The 20,187-nt window shown below is 42.2% G+C and overlaps 1 protein-coding gene and 1 pseudogene across 2 annotated transcripts in view; one reads left to right on the plus strand and one right to left on the minus strand.

Annotated features, from left to right (window-relative positions):
* Positions 1-1,459: 1,459 nt before the first annotated feature.
* Positions 1,460-7,566, minus strand: LOC129148831 (60S ribosomal protein L27a-like; annotated as a pseudogene).
* PDK3 (pyruvate dehydrogenase kinase 3) overlaps positions 7,535-20,187 on the plus strand; it is a 67,814-nt gene continuing 55,161 nt past the window's right edge. For both annotated transcript variants that reach the window (XM_008148382.3, XM_028155805.2), the window contains exon 1: positions 7,535-7,804. In XM_008148382.3, the coding sequence (XP_008146604.1) occupies positions 7,699-7,804 (106 nt within the window). In that variant the 5' untranslated portion in view covers positions 7,535-7,698. The remainder of the gene's footprint in view (positions 7,805-20,187) is intronic.

Genomic DNA, 20,187 nt, shown 5'->3' on the forward strand with positions numbered 1-20,187 from the left:
GGGTATGCAAGAACTCCCTGTACTTTCAGCTCAATTTCGCTGTGTATCTAAAATTCTTCTAAACAATTAAGTCTATTTTAAAATTGCAGGCTGGTATTATGATAGAATTGAGAGTCAGGAGACCAGGATTCAAACCCAAACTGTCATTTACAAGCTGTGTAATCTTTAATTATTTTAACTTTTCTGTGTCTTAGTTCACTCATCTGTAACATGAGGATAATATTAATCCATCAGATTTACTGTGAAGAGATAACATAGGTACTTTCACAGAGCACACAGTAGTTGCTCAAAAAATGTTGGTTGAGAGTGAAGATGGAAGGAGAAGGAAAAGACAGGGAAACCAGGATTTCATTAAATCAAGTGATCTTGGAGGCAATTTATAATAAGACTCACCAACTAGTGATGATGAGATAATCAGTGGTTATTTTCCCCCCTCCTATGTTCCACTCCACTTTGGATTTGGGCTTTTGGTGTCATCAAATTATGAATTAATAAAGTTTCCATTATTGCTTAAATTACTCAGAACACTACCCTTGCCTTTGTTCTCCATTGAATGCTGATGGAAGGAATGCACTTTGGGGTAGGTTTTGTTATTGTTGTTGGTTTTCTTTTTCAAATTTTAATTGATTTCAGGGAGAGGGAGAGGGAGATAGAAACATCAATGACGAGAGAGAATCATCAATCGGATGCCTCCTGCACGCCCCACACTGGGGATCGAGCCTGCAACCCGGGCTTATGCCCTGACTGGGAATCGAACTGTGTCCTCCTGGTTCATAGGTTGACGCTCAATCATTGAGCCACACTGGCCAGGCAGTTGCTGATTTTCATTTATCTAATAAATATTTACTAGTGTTGTGAATCCAAATAAATAGTGACTGGTACTTAATGCTGGACACTGGAGAGGAAGCAGTGAATAAGCCAGACTTGGGCCTACTGGTCACAGAACTTATGCCTAGTGCTGAAGATTGGCATTAATAAAATTATGCCAGAGTATTTTGAGGGTTACAGTAGGAAGTACAGAGAACCAGGAAACCATATAGCAAGGGGGAACAAATCACCTTTACGGTCAGGGAAGGCCTCCCTTGATGTCAAAATGCTGAGTATGCCGAGGTCCGAGGAATTAACTAGAAGGAATAGGGGGCTGGATTAGAGTGCATAGGGCAGGACAGCAGTTCTCACTCTTGAGTATGCATCAGAATGAGTTAACTGTTACTGCATAATAAATCAGCCAACGACAAACATTCAGTCAACAAACTGGGAGAGTTTTTGTGGGTCAGGAGTCCAGGAGCCACTTAGCTGAGTGCTTGTGGCTCAGAGTCTCTCAGGAGGTTATAGTTGAGGTGCAGGGCAGGGGAGAATTCTGCTTCTAAAGGGACCTGCTTCCAAGCTCAATCTTTTTTTTTTTTTTTTTAATTCAAAAGCACTTGTGAGCATTTAATGAACTTCCCTCCATGTAGCTTCAAGCTACCAGGACACAGGCCCCGCCAGCACCCCTAATGTTCTCCTCAGCTCTTCTGCTGGGGAACTTGGCCTTCACCATGACATGCTGCTTTTGGAGCCTTCTCTTCTTCCCCAGAACGTGGTAGCAGCCCGACTGCACCACGTCAGTGACAGGAGCAGCTACAGTCTTGTTTTTGGCAGCATTTACCCGTGTCTGCTCACAGACCAAGGTCCACAGTTTATCAAGGTTGACAGTTGGACAGAAGGTCTGGTTCCTCTTTAAGTAAGGTGACCAGATTTTAACATTGGTAAAGCGGGACACCATTGACTGGGGGGGGGGGTGTTCTTGATGAAAAATTTGGTCTATATGGAGCAACAAAAATTTTCATAGAACGCAAAAATAGTATTGTAATATATTTTTTACAATTTCAACCTAAGTACAATTTACAAATATAATAAATAAAAAACTGTATAGTATTATTTTATTCTTTGGCATATTTCTCATTTGAGTGAATTTTTTTTTTTAGTAGATTGCTGTCGTTGTTTAAAAGGTCGTGAATTTGCCGTAACGTAAGTCGTAAGTGTCACTTTCAAGGCCGGCGCTAGACTTTTTGCCGCCACTATAAAATATAAATAATACGAGTACTGTCTGCTAAATTCAAGAAAATTTCTGTATTTATGAAATAAATAAATTACTTACCTAAATGTTCTGAATAGCTGATTTATAATGACATCACTTGTTTAACTAGCTTATTAGCACGCAGTACGATGTGTAGCGTCTGAGAGACAGTTACAAAATGTCTTCGTCGTTGCCAATCCCAAAAAATGCCATTGTTCATTAAGTCCAAACAATGGTGGTCGAATTCTAACAACTGATCAACAATGCGAACTTTGATAAGCAGTTCTCGATGATCAGTTCTCAACAATTATTTGTTATCATTAAAGTTTAACATTATAAAATTAACAAAAATAATATAAAACTCATATCCTGGCTAAATAGCCACATGGCCTCCGAAAACCGTATATTCCCTTCCCGTTCTCCCGCCGTTCCCTAGCTTGTCGTGCATTCTTTCCAAAAATCGGGACTTTTTTAAAACGCCGCGGGATGAGGGACAAATTGTTAAAAATTGGGACTGTCCCACCAAAAGCGGGACGTCTGGTCACCTTATCTTTAAGTGGTAATGCTTTACACCAGCTTTCCCAAAGGAACCTGGGTGATATTTGTGGAAGTTGAACTTGTGATAACGCCAGCCACCAGCATTACCTCAGCCTCCCCGGTGCTTCCTGTGCTTGCGATGCAGCCATGGTTGTGGCTCACGTGGCCCCGAAGTTTCTGGGTCTTCCTCAGTCTGGATGGCTTATCGGTGGCCAAGATGCAAGAGCCCAAGCTCACTCTTTTTCTTTTTTTCTTTTTAAAAAAATATATTTTATTGATTTTTTTACAGAGAGGAAGGGAGAAGGACAAAGAGCTAGAAACATTGATGAGAGAGAAACATCAATCAGCTGCCTTCTGCACACCTCCTGTACCCTACTGGGGATGTGACCGCAACCAAGGCACATGCCCTCGACCGGAATCGAACCCGGGACCCCTCAGTCCACAGGCCGACGCTCTATCCACTGAGCCAAACTGGCCAGGGCCCAAGCTCACTCTTGTGGGCCTCTACACAGGGCTGCTTTGCAACATGGCCTGTGACTTCTGAGACAGAGAGAAAAAGAGAGAATATGAACCTCAAGATTGAAGTCATAGTCTTTTTTAAAATTCACTTTATTTTTTAAAATATATTTTTATTGATTTCAGAGAGGAAGGGAGAGGGAGAGAGAGATAGAAACATCAATGATGAGAGGGAATCATTGACCGGCTGCCTCCTGCATGCCTCCTACTGGGGATTGAGCCCCCAACCAGGGCATGTGCCCTTGACTGGAATTGATCAGTCCACAGGCCGATGCTCTATCCACTGAGCCAAACCGGCTAGGGCTGTTCACTTTATTATTAGTTTTGTAATATGTGTCCTTTAAATGTTCAGTAGTTATTCTATGGTTATAACATTTTTATTGTTATCATAGTTTTTCATTATATTATCTGAATATATTTTATTTTACAGCTTGTCATCAAAAGGTATTGATTTCCCCCAGTTTAATTGAGATATAATCGACATATACCATTGTATAAGTTTAAGGTGTACAACATGATGATTTGATATATGTATACTAGTATATTGCAAAATGATTACTGCAATAAATTTAGTTAACATCCATCAACTCATATAGTTACAAATATTTTTCCCTTGTGATAAGAACTTTTAAGATCCGCTTTCTTAGCAACTTTCAAACCTTCCATTTATAAGATAAATAAGTTCTGGGGATGTAATGTACAACATAATAACTATAACCAATAATACCATATTGTATAGTTGACTTTATTTATTAGAATAGTTTCAGATTTACAGCAAAATTGAGAAGATAGTACAGGAGTTCCCATTCTTGCATTAGCTTGGTACATTTGTTACAATTATTCAGGAACAAATGTTGATACATTATAATTAAGCAAATTTGGTCCCAAGCCCATCCTTTATTCAGAATTTCTTAGTTTTTACAGAATGTCCTTATATCTGTTCCAGAATCCCATCCAGATAGCACCTTATATTTTGCCACCATGACAGTTTCCTTGTTTTGAATGACATTGATGGTTTTGAGGAATTACTGGTCATGTACACTGAGTGGCCATGTTATTATGATCTCTGAATGCATAATAATCTGGCCACTCAGTGGATATCCTATATAATAAAAGGCTAATATGCAAATTGTCCCCTCGACCAGGAGTTCGACCAGCAGGCAGGCCGGCCAACCGCCCATGTCCCCTCCCCCTGGCCAGGCTGGCTGGACCCCACGCATGCACGAATTCATGCACTGGGCCTCTAATATATATATATATATATATATATATATACACACACTGAGTGGCCAGATTATTATGTGTTCAGAGATCATAATAATCTGGCCACCCAGTGTATTTTGTAGGGCTGAAGTTGTTTTATAAGCTACTTTTTGAAGTGAGGTCTAATCACTCTAGCTATCCTCTGTTCATGAGAAGTGAATACCGTATTTTCCAGCGTATAAGACGACTTTTTAACCCAGGAAAATCTTCTATATGCCCAGTCGTCTTATACGCCGGAAAATACGGTACTACTAGGTCTCTTGAGGAGAAGAATATAAAAGAATTTGTGGCTATATCTTTAAAACCCCCATAGCTTGCCAGACCCCACCCCGGAGTTTCTGATTCAGTAGGTCTGAGGTGGGGGTCCAAGAATTTGCTTTCTAACAAGTTCCCAGGTGACACTCCTGCTGCTGATCCAGGGATCTTGCTTTAAAAGCCACTGGAAGTGGGGCCTCTGGGCAAGACCTTGGTGTGTGCAGGAATCAAAAAAAGTTCATCAAGATCTATTTATTTCTCTCAAGACCTTTCTCTTATAACTACAACTCTCACTGAAAGCAACCCACTAATTTAGCGTCTGGATATTGCCAATTTACACAAAACTATTAGCTAAAAATATATGTGTTGCTGTATAAAACAGGTACAACAATATCTTGTGTTTATATTAGATATGATTTATTTCATTTGATTGTCCCAAATGCCAGGGAGAGAAATCAGGTATCTTCATCTGATATAAGAGGTAACTGGGACACCAAAAGTCTAAGTGACTCGCTTAAGGTCTCACAGCTACTTAACGATAGAACCAAGCTTGGGACTGGGTCATTTGAGCACAATTTCTATTATAATTATTCCCATCTTCTAAGATTTGCCACTTTTTGAACAATCAATAAAACTACCCACAGGACAGTTTAGGCAATCAAATCAACAGAACACATATATTTAAAGTAGCATTTTGTGTAGTGGAAAAGGAAGGAGTGAATCAAGTGATTTTGAAGCTCAGCAACATCAGCAGCATTTGCAGTTTAAGTTGGAAAAATCTTCCTCTTTACCAATATTCAAATTCTTCCTGCTCACTGACTCCCACAATAGCCAAGTACACGCTGCCTACCGGTAGCATCTAAGAAAGTCACTGGAGGAACCACAGGCCGCAAGGTCTTCTTGCCTGCCCACACGCACCAACAGGATTGCTTAGCTCTGCTAGCAAAGCTCCTGGCTCAGTGGTTGAGCGTCGACCTGTGAACCAGGAGGTCACGGTTAGATTCCCAGTCAGGGGACATCCCGGGGTTGTAGGCTCGATCCCCAGTGTGGGGCCTGCAGGAGGCGGCCAATCAATGATTCTCTCTCATCATTGACGTTTCTATCTCTCTCTCCCTTTCCTTCCCTTTCTAAAGTAAATAAAAATATATTTAAAAAATAAAGAGGCCCTAACTGGTTTGGCTCAGTGGATAGAGCGTCAGCCTGCGGACTGAAAGGTCCCAGGTTCGATTCCAGTCAAGGGCATGTACATTGGTTGCGGGCACATCCCCAGTAGGGGGTGTGCAGGAGGCAGCTGATTGATGTTTCTCTCTCGTCAATGTTTCTAACTCTCTAACCCTATCCCTTCCTCTCTGTAAAAAATCAATAAAAAATAAAGAGGTTGTTAGTATTTCTCTTTCAGGCTCTGGGTTGCATGGAAAAGACCTGGTAGTCCATATACCATACCACCACCAAGATGACTTGAAAATCTAGAAGTGGAGAAAACCATTGGGTGTCTTTGAGTGTATGGGTTAGAATTGAATGCATAAATACCAATTGGAGGCACAAAAGCTAAGTAGCTACACACCAATAATTTTATTCAGTGAGAAAAACAGTCTAATCAGACCAAAGGAGTGGTTTCTAGCTACATTTTTAAAATATCCAGCCTTTCATTTTAATTGATGTTTACACGTTGCCAAAAAATAAAATAAGGCTTGGTGGAAATGGTTAAAGCAAGCAGTAATTCATATATTCACATTAGGAAATAATGATTTCATATACTGAACCCTGAGTTCAAGTTCACTCTCCTGCAGACAAAGAATACCCAATACACAGTGTAAGCATACACTTCTGTCCCAAAGTAGTGGTGCTGCTGATGGGGAAGCAAGAAACAGGGTCAGGAAGCTGTCCTGTGGTGGTGGTGGTGATGAGGGTGTATGAAAGGTAGTGCCGATGACCTTAAATTTGATCCTTTCAACCCTAGTGGAGGTGGGGGCATGAAGCAGGGAGTCAGTGACCTTATAATTAATCCTGCCCAAATGGTTTTAGGGGGAGTGCACAGGGGGCAGAGGGGGGAGGGGAGGCACAAAACAGAGTGTCAGTGACCTTAAATTTGATACCATCCAGTGGTGGTGGTGGTGGTGACAGTGACTTAATTAACTTATCTGAAAGTGTTGGTCCCGTGGGAGCGAGGGGGGGAGGTGGTGGGGGAGCAGGAGCCGCGGGCCACCAAGCAGAGCCTATGACCTAACAATCCCGTCCTAAGGTGTTCGCAAGAGTGGGGTTGGGAGGGATGGAAGGGGCGGGGCTGGAGGGGGGGGCACGAAACAATGAGTCAGTGACATTTTAGCGAATCCCGTCCAATAGTGAGGGGCGGGAACGAAGCAGAGCCAGTGAGTTTACATTTGATTCTGCCCAAAGGTGGTGGTGGTAATAAAGAGCACGAAACAGCCACTATAGTTAAGTGGCAAACAGAACCTGAGAATCAAAGTGTGGAGATGTAAGGAACACTTAGAAGCGCAACTGCCAGCCTCCAGGGAAGGCCTCCCGGAAGAGGTACCTTCGCTTGAAGAGAGGCCTGAAGCGGCGTGTAGGATCAGATTCCCGACGTGGGCCCAAGCTTTCTCCCAATCCTCCAGCACCTCCGCCACCTTTCGGCCACTGAGGACCCAGTCGGGGGCGGGACGTGCGGTAGCGGCACTTGCCTACTCGGCTGAGACGCGGGGAGCGAGGGAGGAACGGGCGCCCCGCCACAAAAGAAAGCGAAGGCGGCAGCGGCCAATCAGCGGCCAGCGCGTGCGGTGGCCGCGCTCCTCTAGCCCCGCCCCTCCGCTCCCCTCCGGCGCCGCGTACGTGCGGCGGCCGGCTCCGCCCCCGTGGGCGGGGCCTGGGGAAGCCGCGGGCGGTGCGCCGTAACTGGAGAGCTGTTGGTGCTGCTGCTGTTGCTGAGGTAGCTGCATCCCCGCGCCCAGGCCGAGGCGGAGGCTGCGCGCTTGGCGAACGTGACTGATCCGCGCCTCTCGCCTCTCGGCTGCACCGGCCCCTGCGGCCGCCTGAGTGTCTCGGCTGGTGTGTGCGCTGCCCCGGCGAGGATGCGGCTGTTCCGGTGGCTGCTGAAGCAGCCGGTGCCCAAGCAGATTGAGCGCTATTCCCGCTTCTCCCCGTCGCCGCTCTCCATCAAGCAGTTCCTGGACTTCGGTAAGTGCGGGGTCCCGAGCTCCCGTGGTCGCCACCGTCCCCACAGCCCCGGGGCGCGAGGCCGCTGTCTTCCGGGCCCTCTGTCGCCGCAGGTCTCCTCAGCCTTAAGTCGTGGGAACCGCAGGCGGGGCTCCGGGATGGCCGGGGGCTCTCCCAGGGGCTCGGATTTCGGGGCGCGCAGGGACAAGGCCTGGTACACCGGTCGGGGGCCTAGCAGTAGACACAGAACCTCATCCCGGGCGGGACTCCCTCCCCCCAAACCTGCATGTTTTGCCTCAAATCTACTTGATCCAGACCTCCCCGCCCTTAAAACTTCCCAGCGGAATGCGGATGGCTTTTTAAGTTTTTATTTTTAGGTTCTTTTTTTTTTTGGGGGGGGGGGTTGGGTAAGAGCTGTTTAGAAACACCTTGAGGTCGTATAAATTATGCAATGGCATTTTGTTCCTTTCCTGCTGTAAGACAGTGCTCGCGCGTGGCTCGGGCAGCAGGATTCGAACTATTGTCTTCTCAGTGTTAACCTTCAACAGTTAAGAGAGGCCTGGGCTGCGTACGCCGCCGTAGGTGCTGGGGAGGAGGGGGCGCTTGGGCGCCTCTCGTCAGAGCAGGGTCCGATACAACCCTGGTGGCGCCTCAACTTTTGTGTCCTACCCACCGTCTCCCCTGTCGGTTGGGCTGGTGGGCAGTTTTCACGGATTGCGGTGGGGAGCCCAGAGGACCCGGCCCCCCACCCCCCGCCTGAGGCCTAGCTGAGGTGGGAATAGATTCCACCACCTTATGCTAATTGGATCGTGTTTCCCCAGTGGGGTGCCTTTTCAGTCGCTGAGCAAATACTCCTGATTGCTGAACGCGAGGGGGGCTCGTTGTGAAACCCCTGAAAGTAAACCCCAAGTACTAACCCAGGTATCAGAATGGAACTCTGGCATCCTCGAAGGCAAATAACATGGAGCAGCAAAGATGTTCTAAGCTCGCAAGGGAAAAGAACACGTTATTCACATTTGTTCATTTCATAAGTTTTATGTAAACGTCAAGGGATGATATCAGGGGGACAGAAAAACTAAAGTGTGGAGTAGGTAGAATACTCCGGGAAGACCCAATGTACAAAATGCGATGCCCACACTTACGTTGGAATAGGAAAGAGGAACAGGGTCAAGTTGCAGTAACATGAAATTTTAAGAAACCAATTTTCAGAGAATGATGAGGAAAATTGAAGTTCAATGAGGTGTTGACTATTGGATCTTAAACGTCACTCCCCAAAGCTTTCCAGTAGCTTTACTCTACCATATCTGGCCACTTGTGAGAATTTTAGAGGTTTGAGGCCACTTCTGACTTCAGAGTTTAGAAAGGAAATGTCACTGTTGCTAGAAGCAGCATGTTTGCCATCTTTTAATTTATGGTTTAGAGGAGATTCTGAAGGTGTCAGCCTTCTATTAGGGTAAACTGAACCAGGCTAATTCACAATAAAGAACAAAAGAAACCCCCAAACGCCCAGTTCCTCCTTTCCCCCTCAAAGTTGAAGTGATAGCTCTAATAGCTTGGTGAAATGTCCCTTGATTTATTTCTAGAGCAGCTAGTATCTACCCATGTTAATAGGTGTCTTGGCAAGGATGGTATCTGAGTAGAAAAACCACAGTGGGGGATAGTGCTAGTGTGGAAAACCCATGGGACCAGTATCTGGAAATTAATGTGCTAATTCTGGCTCTGCCACTGACTCAAGAGTGTGGCCTTGGCTAAGGGACTGAACCTCACTGGGGTTCGTTTTCCTCATGAATAAAATGTGTGGATTATACCAGGTAATCTCTAAAGCACAGCTCCAAAACTCTGTGGTTGTAATTTCAAAGGAAAAGTGATGAGCTTTTGAAAAGAAAATGACCTAACCTTTTGATGGGCATTTCACATAAAGGCCTCTGACCTGTTTTGGGAGGGGTGGAGGGATACACTAATCTAGGATACTGGAAGAAGCCTAGTAATTGAAGTCTTTTCCTTATAAGGAATTTCACAGAAGAGCCATACAGAATTGTACAGTAGTGGAATTTCTTAGAACCTGAAGCTTGTTTGTAATACCCAGAGATGAATTGGGCGGCCGACAGCCTACCTTTGATGATAACAACTAGAAGAGAGTTGTCACACAAAGAATACCATCTCAAAGAAGACCTTCTCTCAGTTCTTCTAGCTCCTGAAAGAAGCTAGAAGGTCATAAAGCTGGTTCCATTTTGGCAAGTAATATGGGAGCTTTAGAATTTAGAATGGGTGTGGGGGTATTTTTAAGGTGAGGTGGGAGAAATAGAGGCTTTCTGCCTGTGTATGATTACGGAAGACTGCAGGGAAGGGCACCTCAAATGCTTCAAGGACTAGGAGGGGAGGGACAAACTCTCAGGTATATGCTGGTTCCAGAAGGGGCAGCTGATGGGCACCAGTTCAATATATAGAGGAAGGAAGAGGATTTCAGAGAGGAAGGAAGAGGGAGAGAGAGACAGAAACATCAATGGTGAGAGAGAATCATGGATCGACTGCCTCCTGCACACCCTCACTGGGGACCCAGCCTGCAACTTGGGCATGTTCCCTGACCAGGATTCGAACCTTGACCTCCTGGTTCATAGGTCGATGCTCGACCACTGAGCCATGCCGTTCGGGCAGTTCAATATATTTTTTAAAAACTTACAGCTCCAATGAAATAGATGCATGAGCCATGTTGACCCACACACTCCCACTTTGTGAACTTTATGACCTTCTCCCTGGCGACTTGACAAACGGGACATAAATGTTTGACTAGAGTTACTGGACAGGGGCCAGAGAAAGGACATACACAGAATGTTATGCTTCAGTATTTGTTAGAACCATGTCAACAAGTACATTCTTGCTTCTATGGCCACTGGAACCGCTTTATTGTACCAATTCCTTGTTTAGGAGTGAAGACTAGAACTGGTTGTTATTTCAGAAGCAATGCTTTTTTATTTTATTTGTTTTTTTATTAAATTTATTGGGGTGACATTGGTTGAAACCTATATGCTCTTACTAAGCAGCGCTTTTATTTTAAAGGAATATTTATCAGTCTCAGCACTCTTGACAGCTTGTAACAGGTCACTGTCCTGGGGGTGATGCCCTGGGCATTTACTAAAGCAGCATCCCTAGCCTCTACCCACTTGATGCCAGGAACAACCCCAACCCCCGAGGTGTGACTACCAGACAGGTCTCCTGAGAGTGCCATGTCCCCTGGGGGAGCAATATCACTCTCTGTTGAGGACCACCGCTGTGAAGTATTTGGATCAGTGGTCTGCATACCTGGGCCCCATCACCTCAACTTCTCATATAAATGGTCTGGGGGCGGGGTGCAGGGTATTGGCATTTTTAGAAGATCCCCAGGTTCTAAAGCATAACCAGAGTTGAAAACCACTAATTAGATGATCTGGATCTAGAGTGCTGTCTCTATCATCTGTGTGCCTTTTTTTCTCTATGCCCTTTATTTTTTTCTGTATTTTATTTTTTGAAATAGGAAGGGAGAGGGAGAGAGAGAAATATCAATGATGAGAGAGAATCATTGATGGGCTGCCTCCTGCACACCCCACACTGGGGATCAAGCCCACAACCTGGGCATATGCCTTGACTGGGAATCAAACCGTGGCCTCCTAGTTCATAGGTCGATACCAGCCACTGAGCCACGCCAGCTGGGCTCTTTGCCCTTTAAAATGATAAAAGTTTCTTGAACTCAACCTTTACTTGAAATATGTTCTTCCACACAGCAAAGTGTAGGAAGAATAGCAAGTGGTCTAAATGGATCAAGAGTTTATAATGGCAATAGTGCGTTCTAAAGGATGGGATTTTGAAAAAGGGGATTTTCTTTGTGGTCTGAGATTATAGTCACATGGTTCCAAATTCAAAAGGTGCAAAAGGACATAGAGAAGTCAGTTTTCCACTTTAGGACGCTAACCTCCCTGTCTGTGCGTCAACAGCAGCTTATACTTTTGTCTGAACTTGCTTTTTAAACTGAATACCTTATAGCAGGCGTCCTCAAACTATGGCCCGCGGGCCACATTGCAGATGTTTTTGCCGTTTTGTTTTTTTACTTCAAAATAAGATATGTGCAGTGTGCATAGGAATTTGTTCATAGTTGTTTTTTGTTTTTTTTTTTAAACTATAGTTCGGCCCTCCGACGGTCTGAGGGACAGTGAACTGGCCCCCTGTTTAAAAAGTTTGAGGACCCCTGCCTTAGAGAGCTTTCCATAGTTGTATCGGCAGAACTTCTTTTTTATGGCTTTGGAGAATTTATTTATATGAGTGTGCTATATAATTCACTAGCCAACTCCCTGTTGATGGCTAGTAGGTTGTTTTGAATCTTTGCTATGACAACCAGTGCTACAATGAATTACGGTGAGCATTTGGTGCATGTATGAGTGTGTATATATAGGACACATTCCTAAACATGGGATTACTACATCAAAGGGCATGTGCACTTGAAATTTTGATAAACATTGTCAGCCTGCCTTCCTTAGAGGTTGTCTGTTTTATCTTCACTGGAAGTTTGAGAGGTCCTATTTTCCTGCACATTCACCACCTTGTTGTCACTTTGGATAAGTGGAAAATGGTGTGTAGATAGCATTTTAGTTTAGCTTTTTATTATAGAAAATTTTAAACACATGCAGAAGTAGAGAGAATAGTATGATGAATTCCTGGGTTCATTATATTGCTATCTAGGTGCTGTTTGTCTGCAGATGTGTGTATGAGCAGTCTGTTAGATTTTCTTATCAATGTCATGCTTGTTTCAGAAAAAATATTTTTTTTCTATATTAAGACCAATTTATCCTTCTAATGATCTGTTCTTTAAAGATTTGTTAGAATTCTCCCCCACCCCACCCCCCCGAAACCTTTTAAACCTAGTTGTTTTGGGGTCTATTGTTTTTTGACAACTTTTGGTATTGATCTGTATAAGTTTTCTGTTTCTTCTAGAGTCCATTTTGATGTATTGCTCTAGAAAATTATTCTGGTCATTGGGATTCAAAGTCAGTTTTCATTGCTGAGATAGTAGTCTCTTATCAGTCTTAATTTTCTCTGTGGCTCTCTCCCCTGTATTTTATATTTGTTCTCTCCTCTCCCCTTTCTTGATTAGATTAGATGGTGGCTTATGTGATTGGATTCGTTGATTAGTCTTATGACGTTTGTTTCTAGTTCATTAATGTCTATTTGACTTTCTCTTCTGCTCTGTTGTTTATCTCAGTATGCAGGGCTACAGTTTTATAGCCCTAATTTTCTTTTTTTTTTTAAAAATATATTTTATTGATTTTTTACAGAGAGGAAGAGAGAGGGATAGAGAGTTAGAAACATCGATGAGAGAGAAACATCAATCAGCTGCCTCCTGCACACCCCCTACTGGGGATGTGCCCGCAACTAAGGTACCTGCCCTTGACGGGAATCGAACCCGGGACCCTTCAGTCCGCAGGCCGACGCTCTATCCACTGAGCCATAACCGGTTTCGGCGCCCTAATTTTCTTTATGATTAGTTCTGTTGCATTGTGATCAGAGAATGTTATCTGAATCATTATTTAATTTATTGACATTTATTTTGTAGCCCAATATTTGGTTATTTCTTGTGAATGTTCTTTGAGTTATGCTTTCTTCTCGGGTCACAGAGAAGAGAGCGTAACCCATATCTACCATATTAATTATGTTGTTTAACTTTTCACTTTTATTTTTTTTGATTAATCATCACCAGAGGATATTTTCCCCCCATTGATTTTTAGAGAGAGTGGAAGTGAGGGTCTGGGCCGGGGGTGGGGGGGGAGGCGGGGGAGACACACACACACACACACACACACACACACACACACACACACACATCGATCCGTTGCCTCCTGCACATGCCCCAACCCAGGCCAGGATTGGGCCTGCAACCCAGGTACATGCCCTTTACTGGAAATTGAACCCAGACCCTTCCATCTGCAGGTTGACACTCTAACCATGGAGCCAAAATGGCCAGGGCTCTACTTTTACTTTTTTAAATCTATCTGATCTGTCATGGCCCAAGAGAAGTTCAAGTTTCTTAATAATATTATTTTATTTATTCATATATTGCCTATGGTTTTTGCTTTATGCATGTTAATGTTATGTTTGCTGCGTAGATACTGTTAACTGTTGTGTCCTCATTGTGAAATGTACCATTTAGCAATAGCGTGCTCTCCTTTTACTGGTTTAATGCTTCTTGGTCTGGATTTACCCTTATTTGACATTGAGATCTAGATCCCTATTTTCCTCTTGTTTATATTTTCTGGTAGAGCATTGCCATTCTTTTTTTTTTTTTTCAGAATTACTTTGTTTATAATATTGCCTTGAAATACAGTATAAAGTTAGGTTTTGCTTTGTGCATTAAACTTTTTCTTTTGCCCTAGCTCAGTGGTCGGCAAACTGCAGCTCGCAAGCCACATGCGGCTCGAGAGCCACGGTTTGCTGCTCTGTTGACTAATGAGTTTGCCGACCACTGGGATAGGGGCTTAATCACAAGGAACAACAACAGCCTGTAATTATTGGAATCTAGAGTCTAGCTGGTTTGGCTCAGTGGATATAGAGTATTGGCCTTTGGACTGAAGGATCCTGGGTTTGATTCTTATCAAGGGCACATGCCTGGGTTGTGGGCTTGATCTCCAGTAGAGGGGGTGTGCAGGAGGCAGCTGACCAATGATTCTCTCTCATCATTGATGTTTCTATCTCTCTCCCTCTCCCTTCCTTTCTGAAATCAATAAAAATATATTAAAATTTTTTTCTTTTATGTTATTAAGTTTAACCAATTTATATTTATTGATATAACAGATCTGTCATCTGCTATGATAAATATTTATACTCTGTTTCCTTTCTATTTTTAATGCCTTAATTTTCTACTAAATATATCTTATTTTATTTCTTTAGCCTTCTTTGTCTAGTATGGTCAGCACTAGCCACTTGAGCCTATTGAGCTCGTGAAATGTGGCTAGTGTGGCTGAGAAACTGAATTGATTTAATTGCAATTTAAATTTAAAATTGATACTTGATTCAGTTAATTGGAAAACTTTCAAGTGTATTTGGAACAATTTGGATAGTGAATCTACCTTAACTATAAATTTGATGACATCTAATTATAGGTCAGTTATTTCTGATAGAAATTTAGCTTTGAATTGAGATTTTTAAGTATAAGATACGCACCGGCTTTCATGGACTTAATATAAAAATAGTAAAATATCTCAATATATTTTTGTATCGATTCCATGTTGAAATGATAATCTTTTGGAGAGGTTGGGTTAAATAAAATGTCAAAAATTTCACCTGTTTCTTTTTATGTTACTGTGCTGCAAGGAAGTTTAAAATTACATATGTGGCTGACATTATATTTCTATTGGATAGTGCGGCTTCAGACATAAATTTTTACTAGAAGTAAGAGGAACATAACATTTTTTAATGATCAGAATAAACATTTTATTTCTCAATATAACTTTTCCTCTTTTTTCTTGAAACCTGTTACTCTCAGAATTTGGGGACCAATTTATTGTTTTGGGCAGTTAATGTTATGGTAGTTCTCTGTTATATTTGCAAAAGTTTGAGGTCTTTCTGTTAAGTAGTTGTTATGAATTAAAAGTTCTCTTAGTGATCAGTGTCTTCCCTTCTTAACTCAGGTGCTCTCTCTGGAGCCTGCTTGAACCTTTCCATTCTCCCTCTTCTTCCCCCCCTAGGCATGCTACCTTTGTCTTTTTCCTAAGCTCTAAGGGCCTTTCTTTTGCCTCTCTTAACTTTTTTCCTGAGCCCATGCAGTCCTGCTGGCTCACCTTTTCTACCCTTGTGACTTTCTAAAGAAAATTCCTCTTATAATTGGAGTCTTGACTCTGAATCCTTTCTTAGAATTCAAATTCCAAGGTTGCTGGACTGAGGTCTAACTCTGGTGTTGTTTCACTGCTAACAGTATGAGTCACTGTAGATCCTACTGTCAAGGCCAGACACTGGATCCTTTTAATTGGAAAACTTCTAAATTAAAAGAAGTTTTTTTTTCTTAGTTGTCTCTTTGTTATAATAGCTAGTCATTAAGATTCCCTTAATAAGATGGAGCAACAGAAATTAGAACAAAAATCAAAGTCTACTCAGACTCTTTCCTATTGCCTTTAGACATTTGCAGATATTGTAAAAATCAGGACATTGGAAGTACAATTGTCCTGCACTTAAGAAGAAAAAGGCAAGAAAAAGAACAAAATATTAAAGACAAGCTAACATTTTATGTCCTAAAAACTCTACTTGGTAACTGTCAGGTTGGGAGCTCCAGAATATTGCCAGACGCAAATGTGGGCTAAACTTTAAAAAAATATATATTTTATTGATTTTTACAGAGAGGAAGGGAGAGGGCTAGAGAGTTATAAACATTGATCAGCTGCCTCCTGCACACCCCCTGCTGGGGATGTGCCCGCAACCAAGGTACATGCCCTTGACTGGAATCAAACCCGGGACCCTTCAGTCTGCAGGCTGACGCTCTATCCACTGTGCCAAACCAGTCAGGGCTGGGCTAAACTTTTATAGCTAGGTCCTACCAAACTGCTGCCATCCCTCAAGGAAATGATAATCTAATATTACAATGGCTATTATGAGGAATGTTCCAATTAGGAAAAAATGGAATACATAACACAGACATTAAAAAAGGAAAAATAAATGTAAAAAATAAATGTTTAAAAAGTTCTCTTACTGATATAAGAAAAGGAGAACTTAGTCTGTTACTACAAATTAAACCAGAACCTTCAGAATCTTGAATGAGTTCATAGGAAATGATTCACATTTTCATTGGGATGTGCTTTACATCATTCAGTCTCAACCCGTCCATTTCTGGTTCCTTGATTAATCACTTTTATCCCTCCCTGCAGACTTTAACTTCGTATTTGTTTTATTTTCCAGTTCCTTTGCACTTAGTCTTTTGCATCGCTGCACTTTTTGTAGGAAAGGCATTTGCACCTGGCTTTTGTTATTTCATTTTATTCTAAACTGTTTCTTTGCAGAGGGTAGAGCTTTGCTTCCTTGTGCCCTCTCACAGCCTCCTCAGATGTTTTGCTCTCTGCAGAGAGTGGGCGCTCCACAAATGGCAAGTACTGACTCCATATAAAGGTTATTAAACACGATGCCATTTTAACTGAAGCAGTTGTTCTGTAAGTTTAAACTTCTATAATGTCCCCACGTTTAAATATAGCATCTCCCAAATGAAACCACCAGAAAGCAGGTTGTCTGACAACTCGGCCTTCTTTTCACAGAAAAAAATTTCTACCAGAATCACACTGGTTCTGTGACCCTCTGAGCCGTTAGCTATTAGAAGGTAGCAGCCATTTTCCCAGGGTTGACTCTTCTTAGGTTTAAAGGCCCAGCCACCTCTGTTTTCCTTTTAGAAAGTATTTTAAGATTCTGATACCCACTGAGAAGTTGACTTCAGTTCCAAATGACTGCTCTTCAAAAAGTCTTGGGTTTTTAAGTAATTCTGCTCCTTAAAACCAGGGGAGAACAGGGATTTTGTTTCTGGAGAAGGTAAGTTTTTTTTTTTTTAATTGTGGGAAGAAAAGGGAAAAACAATCATTTTCTGTTTCTGGGTGTTTTTATTTTGTACCTTTACATATATGCACAAGACACACCTTTCCTGTAAGCAGTAGGGTTTTTCTACTGTGAGGAGTTGCCAAGAATTAGACTAACCTGTTGGGAGACAGAATTAAAGGGGAAGATAACAACTTCATTCAGCTTCATGCATCTTTGACCAGCATTTCAGCCGAAAGAAAGAATTGGCCTTTTGGGTCTTATTGATTTGGTAGGGCTGGATTTCAACATCACCTGGTTTTATCAGACTCTGCGTACTAAAAGTGTAGCTCTGGTTTCATTCCATGTGTTTACCCTTTTGTATGCTTTTGAAGGGGAGGCGTGAACACACTTAAACTGACCTAGTGTTGACTTGAGTAGTTTCCTCCCATTAAGCATTGGGAAATTGACCATACTGTTGGCAAGATTTGGAAAATCTTGGTTTTGTAGAATCAGAAAATACCACCACTGCGCCTTTTCTTGTTTTTTTTTTTAAGTCCTCACCCGAGGATATGTTTTTATTAATTTTAGAGAGAGGGAGGGAGAGAAAGAAACATCAATGTGTGAGACACACATCCATTAGCTACTTCCTGTACATGCCCCGACCCACGGATTGAACCCAAAACCTAGGTATGTGCCTTTGATGGGGAATCGAACCCACAACCTTTTTTGTGTGTGTGTGTGTATGGGACAATGCTCCAACCAATTGACCCAGCCAGGGTTCCACTTTTCCTTTAAAAAAACATATTGGTCCTGGCCAGGTAGCTCAGTTGGTTTAGATCAGTGGTCAGCAAACTGCGGCTCGCGAGCCGTGGTTTGCCGCTCTGTTGATTAATGAGTTTGCCGACCTCTGCCTTAGGGAAAAAACACTTAAAAAACATTTTAATAATGTACTAATGTCTTTAACCTGAAGTCAAAACTTCTGGGTAAGGGTAATGCCTTACAGCAGTGGTCGGCAAACTCATTAGTCAACAGAGCGGCAAACCGCGGCTCTCGAGCCACATGTGTCTCGCGAGCCGCAGTTTGCCGACCGCTGGTTTAGAGCATCATCCCGATACACCAAGGTTTGCAGGTTCGATTCCAGATCAGGGCACATAAAAGAACCAAAGAATGCAACAAATCGGTTTCTCTCTCAAATCAATAAATAAAAATTTAAAAAAGTGTATATGTGCATTCAGTTGTTTTACTTCCATGATAATCTGACTTCAGAGTTGGGCACATCCTCTTGTTTTCAGAATACTGCACTCTAAGAGAGGTTATGGGACAATAGCCTGATGGCCAGCCACCTGTTGTTTTTTATTGATAGACTATTTTTAAGAGCAGTTTTAGATTCACAGTAACATTTGGCAGAAAGTACAGGGAGTTTTTACGTCATTCCCCTCCCCAGATATCAACATCCTTCACCAGTGTGGGGCATTTGTTTCAATTGATGAAGTCACATTGATATATCATTACCTCCCTAAGTCCATATTTTACTTTAGGGTTCCTTCTTTGGTACACTCTATGGATTTTGAAAGCATCTGTTTTTGTAAATAAAGTTTTATTAGAACACCCAGTCATTCCTGTTTGTTACATATTGTCTGTTGCTTCTTTCCCTCCACAACAGCCATTGAGTAGTTGTCACAGAGATGGTTTAGCCCACAAAGCCAAAAAAGTTGACCATTTGGCCCTTTACAGAAAGTTTGTGACCTCTAGACTAAGTTAATTCAGTTCCCTGTTAAAGAAGCTTGAAGTGATTGCTCTTAATTTGCATTTAAATTATAAAGCTCCTTTTCTCCCCTTTGGTATTAACAGTAAACCTTGGCTATCAGTAGTGTGGCTTTTGGGATAGCTAAGACTTTTCCAGGTAATTGATAGTTTACCTATATGGTATATGAAATTACCATGTGAAAGGCTTAGGAAATTTTATAGCTTTTATTATTATTATATTTTTTTAGAATATTGGAAAATAATTTTAAAGATTTTTTAAAATTGATTTTTAGAGAGAGGAAGGGAGAGGGTGAGAGAGAGAGAAATATCGATATGACAGCAGAACATCAATCACTGCCTCCTGCTGGGGACTGAGCCCACACCCATGCATGTGCCCTGACCAGGAACGGAACCTTTCAAATGCCGCCCAACTAACTGAGCCACACCAGCCAGGGCTTATAGCTTTACTCTACAGGGCTATCATGAAGGTTTTAAGTGAACCAGTTTCTCCACAACCCTGTCAAAACGAGGTTTTAGGATTTTAATTGTGTAATAGGTAACATAGAAGCTAAAAATTGTATTTCCACCACGCTCCCATGTGGGTTTATTGTCTACATTTTGTTGTATGTAAAGCACCGTTGACCATTTAGTAACTGGAACCTGGAGTTTTAATCACTTGCATGAATTCCTTGTCTATCTGGCATAGTGAGCTTTTGTGCTATGTAAATATTGTTTCCCACTGTGTTCCCTTCTTTGGTAATTATCAAAGCATACAATTAAAGGCATTTGCAAAGAATATCACTTACAATTCTTCCTTTTTTTTTATTATTATGATAGCCTTCCAGCTTTTGCCCGTGTATACATAGGTTAACACTGATGAAGGTTGGTTTCCTTTTGATTTAGCGCACAGTCCAAGTTTTTATACATTCAATCATTTACAGTACTTTTATCATGGCCAGGTTTATCACCTAAATCCCTCCAGAATTTATTGCTCTTTCTGATGAGACTTTTTGCTTAAGCCCAAAGGCTATGAACAAAGAGCTATGTGTCAAAATGGGTGAATCCTATGAGTTTGTGGCATGCTTTCCTGCTGTCCCTACCTGTTTGTGTAATAGGGGTGGTTTCTGGGAATATGTGAGGTGTTA

Source organism: Eptesicus fuscus, chromosome 1 (genome assembly GCF_027574615.1).
Source record: "Eptesicus fuscus isolate TK198812 chromosome 1, DD_ASM_mEF_20220401, whole genome shotgun sequence".
In the NCBI taxonomy this organism is placed as follows: domain Eukaryota; kingdom Metazoa; phylum Chordata; class Mammalia; order Chiroptera; family Vespertilionidae; genus Eptesicus; species Eptesicus fuscus.